Source organism: Ptychodera flava, chromosome 16 (genome assembly GCF_041260155.1).
Source record: "Ptychodera flava strain L36383 chromosome 16, AS_Pfla_20210202, whole genome shotgun sequence".
Lineage (NCBI taxonomy): Eukaryota > Metazoa > Hemichordata > Enteropneusta > Ptychoderidae > Ptychodera > Ptychodera flava.
The window spans coordinates 22,442,966-22,455,221 of NC_091943.1; the positions used below are offsets into that span (position 1 = coordinate 22,442,966).

Below are 12,256 nucleotides of genomic sequence, written 5' to 3' on the forward strand. Positions count from 1 at the left end.
AATCACAGAGAGATCGAATTCTATGTCCTACAAAATGTTCGAAAGGGACAAATTGGTACATAATCAGATGGATCAAAAATCTAGTGTACTAATTACGAGAATTTATACCGCTACAGAAACAAACATTTATATTTAGACTATGCCCAATATGCAATTTTGCACTCTAACCAAAGTACTCATTTGACTGAATAGGATTAGTAGGTGTAAACAGGTTGTCAATACGCATTACCTTTATAAAGAAGGCACTTTCCTCTTCACAATGAACTTTAAAAAATGCCAAATTTTCGGCAAAAAAGTAAATGTCCGACCTTTATACAAAACCTGTGAAACATATATCATCAATTCAAAGATGGCCAACAGGACACCTGGCAATATTATTTGCAGGGCAATGGGAACTTGATGGACTTTGATGGGACAAAGTCATATTTTGCTAGCAGGAAAAATTCGTCGCCTGTTAGTTTCTTGCATTTTGCACTGCAAATTGCTGGACAGGTGCCGTTCAAAAGACACATTTTCGTCACTATACGACTGTAGATGACACTGTGTACACTCACCTGAGAGGAGTTGGGAAAAGTTCAGCAGAGAAGGTGTAAACCATACCAAAAGAACAAGTTACTGAAAATTTGCTGATTGTAGCCAGGGTGATTCCTATCCATAGGGTAGCACCACCTTTTAAGATAAAAATGACAAACATTTATGGCATTTATATACATCAATCTAAGCTGTTTCTCTGATCGACAACCGATTCCATATTTTGTTGCTTATCTCTGTATCAGCGTCTCCAAGTTCATGTTATTGTCTGATTCACGATGCACATTTTTCTATATGAATATATAGTGTTAATTATCTGACGGTACTTGCAAGGTGGTACAAAAGCTGCAGCAACGCATGTAATTCCACCGATGACCATAGTGTAAAACATCGACCAACGACGGCCCATTCTCTTGGTGTCCATGATGAACAAACCAAAAGCGTAGGCTGGAATCTCGACAGCCCCGGCCAGGAAACAGTTGAAGTAATCACTGCCACCGAGATTCGACGTGTTGAAAGCCAGACCGTAGTAGATAAGTGTATTGACCAACCTGGAATGAACAGAAATTCTTCTTTGATTCCAGTGTGCATTGCTGTTGACATTGCCAGGTTCTTATCTAAAGTAAAATGTCTCATAAATATCATACAGAAAGACCATAACAACTCACCATGTAAACGATTGTCAATCAATTCTAATTTTTGAACTAGTGTTACACTACCTGGATCAGACGCTACAAGGACACTCAGAGATACAAAAACATACACAGGGGACATGTCGACAGATGTGACTTGTGATAAGATCAGCTCGATAACTTTTAAGATTAACGGCAGGTTGTCGTCTTTTTAAAAATATTTACCAGTTGTAGAACAGTATGAGTGTCTTCTTTCTCATGTTAGGCAGTCGAAATAAGTCTAGCATAGTTCCTTTCTCCTCATTGGTTTTGTTCGTGTCCTAAACCAATCAGAGTGATAAATGTTAGTATTGAAAGAAATTGGACAATCTGCGGAGAGATTCCTAGGAATCAAATTGAAAATATTTCAGTATACTTGAAAGAAGTCGGCAAAAAATATTTCAGTGTGCCTTGCATTATCTGTTTGCTGTTCTATTCTACTGTGCGATCTGTAGTAGGAATAAAGTGGCATTAAGGTCAATAGTTCTTGAAACTTCCAGTCTTCCTTACACACTTTCAACATCGTTACACCAGCCTTACAGGACGCGACACGTTACCAAGTGATCAACTATGCCAACATAACCCTGAACATGTCTCATTAGATTGTCATTAACAAATTCAAATAAAATGTCAAATTAAGTTTGTCGAGTACGACGGTATTTAGTCCCCTTAATGTCAACAGTACTACTCCAGCATACCTTAGTTCCGCCCATTTTCGTATGGTTCCAAGATTCACTGAATATATCGTCTGGAACGATTACATTGTTGATACGTCCACATTTCCGTATAATTTTCTCAGCCTCTTCGTTCCTTCCAACGGCAATTAGCCATCTTGGAGACTCGGGTATCAGCCTTTAAGAACAAGTAAATATCTTTAAGACAGCATATATATATATATATATATATATATATATATATGTATATGTATATATATATATATATATATATATATATGTATATATATCATATATATATCATAAAAGGAAGTTTAAACAAACACATTGGTAAATAACATTTTTGCAAGGTTATAACTCACCACCAGTATGACAGGAAAAGTATCGTCGGAATTGACATCACCAACTGTAAAGTTTTCCACTCTCGAATCAAGTAGCCATACAGCGCCAACATCATGTATCCAGCTCCAAAGAATATCATAAACACCATGCCAGCAAAGGTGCGTTTTGACGGACCAGTAATTTCTGTGGCTGAAAGTAATTAATTTTTTTGAAAACTATGACGGACCGTTTGTTACGGAAAGCTCTGTCTTGTTTTAGTGTTATCAAAGGAATGTAGTGCGAAAATAGGAAGAAAGTTGACGTTATCTTCGATGACAGATAGACCTAGTACAATATAAATTTGTCAAAATGCAACGGTAGAAGTGTATAAATGTGATTGTAGATATATTTCCAAGTCTAGAAGTGACATATGGGCAAAAGAATGTTTCCTTTTCTGTTTGAATAGAATTTGTGACATGACCTGAATGTGCCTTGTATTCATGTAAACAAATGGGATGAGAACATGGAAAAAGCACAGATGAATGTAAAAGCCGCTATCACATAATATGTTATCTCGGTTATTGAACCTCAACTTTTCAAGGGTGGGGCTGTGCGGTTTTGACTGTGAGTTCTTCGTTAGGTGGTTGGGTGCTGCGCCCTCTGTGGCCGTTCTACAGAATTTCATGTTTACTTGATTATGTTCAAAGTGTACTGAATGGAGTTGACTGGGAAAAAATGACAAGAAAATGGCAGTCTGGTGGCCATATTGGATCATACCATGAAGATATTTGACATGAGCATGTAAGTCATAGAGTGTTGTCCTTGTGCCAACGTTAAATCAAAACAATTGTCGAGGCACATCTTAGTAAGGGCTCTGGTATTTGAGAAATCGCAATTAAATTGCTGCCTGGCGGCAATATTGTATCATATCATAAATATCATAAATACTTATGCTTTCAATTTGGTTCGAACCCACAACATACGGCATCAGTCGCCTAGCGGAGAGGCAGCAGACAGAACCGTTAGGCTAAATCCCCACTCTCAAAAAGAATGGTTCAATAGCCGGCTAAGTTGTCACATTTTGCTGACTGCGACCGCTCCACACGTTGTAGAGTTCGTGAAGCACTCACGCACGTACACTCACTATCACACATCGCACACACAAACTTTATCGAAGCGAAGTAATGAATACAACGCTATAACTGGGCGAACGACTAGTCTCGGGCACAATTCTGTCCATCAGCAGAACTATCAACCCAGGGTAGAAAATACGGCTAGTCTTCAATCGGTTTCGAACCCACAACATACGGCATCAGCCGCCTAGCGGAGAGGCAGCAGACAGAGCCGCTAGGCTAAATTCCCACTCTCAAAAAGAGTGGTTCAATAGCCGGCTAAGTTGTTACATTTTTCTTACTGCGACCGTAGGAAGATGGCCGCCAAGCGCAATATTGGATCGTGTCACAAATTAACACAATTTTTCATATGTATGCTTTAGTGTATTATCTTTGTACCAAGTTTAAAAGATATTTGTAAAGGCTCCTCCCAGTAACGGCTCTCGACGTCAAAACATCGCAAAAAATAGCCGCCAGGCGGCAATTTTAGATCATATAACAAAAGAAATCGGCGTGCATATGCATGATATAGTGTATTAGCTTTAATTTGTGCAAAGCTTGAGAAGAAATTGGGCCAGGCATGTCCAAGAAGTGCGCCGACGGACAGACGGACGGACGGAGCCCAATCATAAGTCCCAGGGACTTTGCGCGCGGGGACTGAAAAGCAGCAAGCAATATTTTTCATAACTATTAAATATTTCAACGACAAGAGGGTGGCGTTAAGCAAGCTGCACTTGGATAATCATAAAATAACTTTATTTTTCATTTTCAGAGAGACTGGAAGAAGAATCAATCAAACTATCGAGAATGTAAACAATTTAAAGGATACAATCTGTACAATGTTAGGAAGTCATTGTCTAATTGAAAATGAGAGAGAGAGAGAGAGAGAGAGAGAGAGAGAGAGAGAGAGAGAGAGAGAGATTGTGTATATCCTCAGAATTAAAAAACAGTCTATTTTAAGGTGAAATTCAGCTTTCTTTGACCTGGAACAAATCCAGATTTGTAAGAAAATGTAACGATGTAGGCCGCCACCCGAAATGTGCTTGCATGCTAAAACAGGAGGCATATGTCTTAACGATGAGAACACAGCGCAATCATTTAGCTGCTTCTAATTACCAACAAGCTGTATATTTGCCTGACATAGGTCATAAGAAATTGTATTGCAAGAAGCATAACCAAGCATGCTTGACACTGTGTTTCTCCTCTTACTTGCAGATGATTAATCTCAAACTGACAGGAATGCGGTATCTTACCAAACACAAATGCCCCTAAATAAGCTCCGTACGCAGTTATTGCAACAAGGAGTCGAGCAAACGCGAACATCCAGAAGTCAGTCGAGAAGGCGGTGATCACTCCGAAAAGAGTCATACCAGCAACACCTATCAAGAAACCCTTTTTACGACCTATCCTGCGATAGAAATAATAATAATAATTATTATTATAATAATAATTATATTTATATATATATATATATATATATATATATATATATATATATATATATATATATATATATATCATGTACAGATGTCCTCGTGGGAAATTACAGTACTCAGACAGAAGTGAAAGGATATATATATATATATATATATATATATATATATATATATATATATATATATATATATATATATATATATATAAGTATACATATACATTAAAGTGCTTGATGCTGAGGGCAGAGCGTTATAAATAATAACACATTTTACTTCAAGTACAAAGTAATAGTATCTGTTGCTTAAATTTCATGCATCCTGCAATCTTCAGACAGAAGTGAAAGGATTCTTAGCAACACTTTAATTTGTATTTTTAGGACGTACCATTCTATTTGAAGGTAGTGTTAAATTTTGATATAGAATATTTGTTTTGGTGACAACATTTTGAAACCAACTCAGTGTGTTTGTTTAACAGCGTAGATTTCAGTTGAATTTCTTCAACTTGTTGATCAATAGGAACACTAGTGAGCTATAGCTGTATGAAGAATATAACAAGTATAATCAAATCGCATAATAAGAGGATAATCACCGGAGATCAGCGTAAGGATCAACCACCTGATTGTAATTGCCGGGGTCAAGTCTGCATGCCCAAGGAAATGTAACTGTCAAGTCAAAGGTGTAGTGTACAAGGTCAAAGTATCAGCGGAGGACAACAAGAAGAAGGTTTACATCGATCTCACTGGCAACACTCTCAAAACGCGCTCCACCAACCACACGAAATCGTTCCGTAACGAGAAATACAACAACAGTAAAGAGTTTTCAAAGTATGTATGGATCTTTAAAAATAAGGACCAAGTCTTTGGCATTTCGTGGTCAATGATTGACAAAGCATCGACCTACTCTAACATAAGCAAGCGATGTTATCTTTGTATATCAGTAAAGCTGCACATTATCAATGCTGACAAATCTACGCTGTTAAACAAACGCTGAGTTGGTTTCAAAATGTCGCCACCAAAACAAATATTTTTCATCAAATTTTAGCACCACCTACAAATAGAATGGTATGTCATATTGCTAAGAATCCTTTCACTTCTGTCTGAAGATTGCATTGCAGGATGCAGGAAACTTAAATAACAGAAATTATTACTTGAAGTAATTTGTGATATATATTTATATATATATAGTCTCAACAAAGTTTCTACAGTGACAACCTTTCGCCATGATCATAAGGCAAGAGCTTAAATACAACCAACGGAAAAGTACATCTGTGGGAAAAGACAATAGTGTGCAGGCAGAGTATAGTGTCATGAGCAGATGACAAGAACAATGGTAAATGAGTTGGAACCACCGGGAATGACGGAACTTGGTCATACAGTGTCATGAGCATCGAAGGTCTACACATTCTTTCATAAATTATATCATACAAAATTGTGTTAGCTATTGTTGTCATAGAGATGGATAACAATGTATGAATATGCCCAATGCTCTAATGTATGTAGGGTGACAATTCCTCATAGGTTCTTAAGGAATTGGGGCACTTTTCAAAACTGAATTAGCTTTGTGTAAATACGCTTTATTAGCTTTGTTTAAATACGCTTTGTCTTACCTATCCAATATGTATCCAAAGACGAACGAGCCGATCAAGAATCCTACCATGTACATGGACGTCGCCAGTGCATTAAGATATTCACGGTCACACACAAGATCAAACTGTCAAATTTGAAGAAGAAAACGGCCCTCTGTACTTTGATAATTAGACATCTGAAAAATTTATGTATTTCCGTTAACAAGTCCTCGGGAAATAGCATACGTCAGTCGGGGACCTCTTTGCTTTATTGTCATTTCGGCGTAACCTATCAAAATTCGCAAAAATCATGCGTGATATAAGGTCAGGGTTGGAGGGTTTTAAATAGGCTAAGTTTGATTACCAGAAACGCATCTATTTTTTTGGCCTCCAGTTAGCATTTTTAAAGTTTACATAATATCTCATATTATGCGTCAAGCAATGTGTTATTTAATCGTACTACATATTATCATCAAATAATGATCAAACCTGCTATTACATTTATCGTTCGGAACAGTGGCCATCATCGAGGACTAGGTTAATTCGAACGGATATTGGGAAAAGATATGAGATTGTTTAGTCTATCAGGTGGCACTGCATTCGGGAACGTATTACAGAGTACTATTTAGTTTACTGTTTCACGCACTGTGACGGTGTATTGCAAACAATTATGTACGATCCTAAGGCTTCGAGAATGTGTCTCGGAGTACAATATTATTTCATGATTGGTGTTAGGTCATTTTTTCCTGTAATGACAAGCGAATCCATTGTCAAAGCGTCGAACTTAACAAAGGATCACAACTGAACTAATTTATGTATCATCGAAGTACGATCGAGCTCAGTGATGACAATTGATTTATGGCAAAGCTCCTATTATGCATTTGATATGCAAATGATTCACGGACAGCGTGTCCTGCCCGCCTAATTATTAGCACAGCTGCATCGCGCTTGGAATTGTGTACATCTGATACCTATTGAAATCAAAATAATAAATCTCGATATTTTGCCACTGACAATAATCGGTCAAACACATTCAGTTCATGATCAGCATACTATGTTCATCAAACTTTCAGCAGCTACATGACAAGATGACAAACTTTTGTATGAACCCTGATAAACTCCCCAGCAATCAAATGCTTTTATGTACAGCTTATAGATTTTCAATTTTTCCCTGAACGAATAGGAAACAGATGTTACATTAGAGTGAGCTTATACGGTTAGGTATTGTAGAGTAATTTAGGAGTCCTTTTTCTCATGCACAGTGTGTATTGCAAACGATTGCATATAACCCGAAGTACTCAAGAATGTGTCTCGGAATACTGTATTATTTTATAGATAGTATTCAATCATAAAGTCACTCGGAGGGTAATATTTAGCTCAGCTAAATCTTGCTATGGAAGTACTGTGTACATCTGCAGTCCTATCAAATCACAATAGTCAGTCTCGATATACGGCTGATTACTTGAATCCATTCCGTTCATAATCAGATTGCCATGTGCATCAAACTGACGGCACCTATATCTTTAGACAAAAACTTGTGTTTGAACTCCAATAAAAATAATAGCAATTAAAGGATAAACGGACTATAGACAGTCACTTTGTACATGTGAGCAAATGATCATAACAAGTCTACAAACCCTACAAATACCATAGCACGATTTAAATACTTTATAAGACTAATTTTCATGTAGCAACTGTTGAGATATTGCCACTGAGCCAAATCAGAAGTTCTAATCAGTCTAATGGTATACAGGTGGCTGCTTTGGAGCAAACAAACTTTCAAAGAATTAGACTCTTGAATACACATTAATTGACCATGATGCATCAAGAATGACTCATAACTATTATGCCTCGCGGGAACGAAAGTTCAGTCACCGATACAAAAACAATTACACATACAATTCAAATACACGAACACGAAAGACGTAGGGTATTGCCCACTTGACTACATCTAGACGTAGGTCAATAAATCACAGAATATTCAATACTATACCTAGGCCCCCCCCCCTCCACTATTTAAAAACCAAGGGACGACTTATTATACGGTATTAAGGTAGAATGCGACTGGGGATAGTCGCAGTCTCAAATTTCTACAATTCTTTTCTGATCAACCACTTATTGGGGCTCATTTTAGAGCTCTTGGAGAAAGAAAAACAATCACCGTCTGTGTTTTTTTGAAAACAAAAAATTGTGTATTCCCCGATAGAGTTAACACAGGAATGGCGGCCATTTTGAATTTCAAATATCAAAAAAAAAGTACAAAAGTTGGTTAATTTGTTTCGCCAGTTCCAAACTTTGAACAGCGACCCCCAATTTTTATTGTTGCTTTAGTAAAAGAGTGGTTGAAAGTTATATTTACGAAAGTTTGGGAACAAGTTCAAGTCTTTCACTTTCGAGGAGCATACTACCTTAATGAAATGGTTCTATATTCCAGCTTACCTGTTGGGGCACCGTAGATTTGTACTGCGATGTGTCGTACTCCCATCCACGGTCGCATTTGATCTTCGTGTAGTTTGCATGTGACGTTTTTCCATTCTCAATGGAGTATATGATTTCTTTATAGGTAATATTATATCGATAACACTGGTCGAAATATAACTCCGTACCGCATCCAACATCTGTGTGTTTGCTTGGAATAGTGAGGATTTTCACCATCTCGGCACAGTCGTCTGTGAAGTTGGCGAGACAGATCTGTGCACTGACTTCGGCTGCATCGGGTACTTTGCACCAGGAGTTGGTGCTGGCGGCGAGGAACACAGGGCCAATAGAATTGTATGCGCAAGGAATGGATATCAGACTTATCAGAACGTATACCACCTTTTGGTACTTGCCAAACTCGCCGAGGATATGCTTCAAAACGTCATCGAATTGCAGCATTTTTGACTGAGGAAAAATTAAGCATATAATATATGATAAACTGTGTAACTACAAAAGGATCCGTAGGGAAGTAAGCGATCGCGCAGTATGAACCAACTAGTTTTTGTTGATTTGGCGTGAGATGGAAAACTCCAGAAAAGAAAGATACCTCTCTGATTGAGAATAATTTTTACGTGTATTCATGTGGATTTGGATTTAATTAAACAATTAACTCCGCAAGATTTTTCCCCCGTGTTAGTCTCAACTTTCTGTATGCTATTTATTAGCGGAAATGTTAGTTTGTCGATCAGTTATTGCTTTCTAAAATAATCATCAACTAACTAATTTCGTCAGTGTCAGTGGTGATTGTATTTGCAAAGTCGCCATTGCTTTCACATCGAATTAAAGCTGCAGCGAATTTGAATTATGAAACACAGTTGCGAACGCGTAAGCCCTGTATTGCAGTGTTGGGGTTCTTGACGCCTGCGGAAACATCAAGTCAACTAATCTGATGATATTTCATCGTAAGGCTGAACAGAATAAGCTTATATGAATTTACGGTGTCTCGACGACATATGTTGTGTCTGGATCAGCAACAATCGACTGACCGAGTTTTTAAATTTCAGGTTAGATAGATATTGTGCATAATCAATATATTCAAGTTATAATGGGACTTCACAAACAGTAACATAGAGCCCGAATGTGAAATTTATCAATGAAGTGTAGTCGAATAAAATAACGGATTTTTTGGCTATTTTGATGATTGGTTTTCATACTTTCTCATTTTTTTGTCCCTGCAAATTCGTTGATCAGCAATCTCCACATAATGAGAGCTGTTTGAAATCATGCATTTGTTGTCATTGTTGGATTGTTAGATATTGCGAATCAGACACTCATCATGCAAAAAGATGTAATAAAAAGATCATTTTTAATGTTTTACCCAATGCAAAATAAATTAATTCACCTCTCTACTAAATAGCCCTCTCGTGCTCGTCCTCTCGCGCATTCTCCCCTGTACTCACTCTCTCTTGTTAGATGTTCTCGTAGAAAAAACCTGAAAACGTGATGCACACAGCAGCAAATTGCACTTTGGAGATTTTTTGTTCAAGATGTCACTATTGTTATCGTCATGTTCTATTTGTTTCTCGGACCCTGTCAATTATTTATCACTCTTTAATTTTACCCGGGTCCGAAATATGGATACATGAATGATGAGAATATGAATAAAGGCAAACTGAATTCCGCTATTTTGATAATCTATATTTCAAGGAGAAATATCAAGGAGCGTCATGTCCATAATCTCTTGATCAAGATATTTACAATCTTTGTATTTCAAAACAGGAAAAAAGCACCAATTACAATGCGTATACATTGTCAAAATAAAAATAATACAGTACATGTTCTGATAGTTACCGGAACATGTTGAGTCGTGTGATTAATTTGGTCCTCTTGGACAGATGTTTGAACTCTAAAACTTTAGAAATATTCCTTTGGCCTATGTTCATAGGACTCATTTTGAAGAATTATTTTTCAACGGCTTACTTTTGTGATAATCGAGATTACACAGGGATGGGGGCCATTTTGAATTTTAAATATCTATAAATATTATGTAATTTGTATCTTGAGGACCAAAATTTGCACGGTCGACCCTAACTTTATTGATTTTGGAGGAAAAGGACGAAGCTAACATGAGGAGAGTTTGAACAAAAGCTTTCATTTGCGAGGTGCAAGCTACCTAAAACAGATAAAATTTACATTTATAGTTTATTTCAAACCAAAACCAACTGGCTGACGTAATGCATGCGGCCGCTTATTATTCCGGATGAAGAATTCTGGTTAATTGCCACACTCTTTAGTATACCCACAGGTGCCTGGGTTGCCGGTGTACATGCATAGAGAGAGATGGGAAGGTTTGACACGATTTTGCCCTCCGGAATCCTGTAGACAATAAAAATCCACGTATATCAACGCATGCAGTCAAAAAACTACCTTCCTCTGACAGATAAATACCTTTGACCTTTAATGTCCAACCCTGAGACGTGTTAATTGTTATTTAGTCTCTCTTTTGGCCCTAAATTCCTGGTTACGTGCATCCTCAGGGTGTTACGTACGTCAGCCATTTTGAACTGGACAAATTACCCATGGTTCAGCGCGCATAAGTGATGAACTCGTGACCTTTGCATGATCAAAACAAACGTAACAATGGTAAACTTTCCCATTACTTGAGTTTGTGCAAAACTCAAGGCTGGACGTTGTGTGCACCAATACTTGTAGCCTGTCTGATAGTGGATTTAAATTTAGCAGTTGCGGGTCACGGGTTCATGTGGAATGCAAATGAACCCGCACTGCACTATGGGAAAGAATGTAGTTATCAGAATGGCTGCCGTACGTAACAGCCTGATGAACAGGGTTACCAGAGAGTTTTGGGCCGATATTAAGACTAAATGCTAGTTTGCCCTCTTGAAACTTAAGCTTTAAAGGCAAGAGGTATTTCGATATCGGTGTAGACTTTATTTTTAACTGTAAACCCCGTATTTTATTGGATTTTCATTCCGGAGGGCAAAATCGTGTCAAACCTTCCCATCTCTCTCTATGCATGTACACCGGCAACCCAGGCACCTGTGAGTATACCTAGCCTAAAATTAATAGTCCGTCAAATTTCAGGGTCAATACTGCATGAGTCAAACAAGGAAGTCCGGCAAGGGATGAAGAACAGAACGACCTTAAAGAGTTCCTCTTTTGATAAACTATTTTGTGTAACTCTGCCATTGAGCATGTTCTGAGAAGCTGACATGATAACGCTAAACCTGACACGCACAGTGTGCATGTTGGCAAAAAAACTATTTCGACTCCTGTCTAATAAATTTGAAACATACGATATAAATGAATAAATTTGTTTAAAATTGGAAAAAAAATTAGCAGACAGATATCAATAAATTACCTCTGTCTCCTGTTTTCAATGTGTTTCCAATTGCAATGAGAAAACGTCGGTAACTCGGTGTGAGTATCCGGACAGATTTGCTTCACAGTGGCGTCTAGTCGACTGCTGGAGACGAACCACTATCAATTGATGATCATCTACCCATTTCCG

The 12,256-nt window shown here is 37.7% G+C and overlaps 1 protein-coding gene across 3 annotated transcripts in view; it reads right to left on the bottom strand.

Moving 5' to 3' along the window:
* Window positions 1-12,256, bottom strand: part of LOC139114321 (organic cation transporter protein-like) — a 41,153-nt gene extending 28,897 nt beyond the window's left edge. Inside the window, exons 1-9 of one of the 3 annotated variants that reach the window (XR_011547844.1) lie at window positions 12,107-12,237; window positions 8,749-9,192; window positions 6,352-6,455; window positions 4,563-4,717; window positions 2,239-2,407; window positions 1,901-2,054; window positions 1,389-1,483; window positions 862-1,082; window positions 555-669 (exon numbers count right to left, since the gene is read on the bottom strand). Coding sequence is in view for 1 of the 3 variants with exons in the window: in XM_070675969.1 (XP_070532070.1) it covers window positions 555-669; window positions 862-1,082; window positions 1,389-1,483; window positions 1,901-2,054; window positions 2,239-2,407; window positions 4,563-4,717; window positions 6,352-6,455; window positions 8,749-9,186 (1,451 nt within the window). In the remaining 2 variants the exon portion in view is untranslated. Of the gene's footprint in view, window positions 1-554; window positions 670-861; window positions 1,083-1,388; window positions 1,484-1,900; window positions 2,055-2,238; window positions 2,408-4,562; window positions 4,718-6,351; window positions 6,456-8,748; window positions 9,193-12,106 lie in introns of those variants that run through there. The other 2 variants (XM_070675969.1, XM_070675968.1) reach the window with 2 other exon arrangements.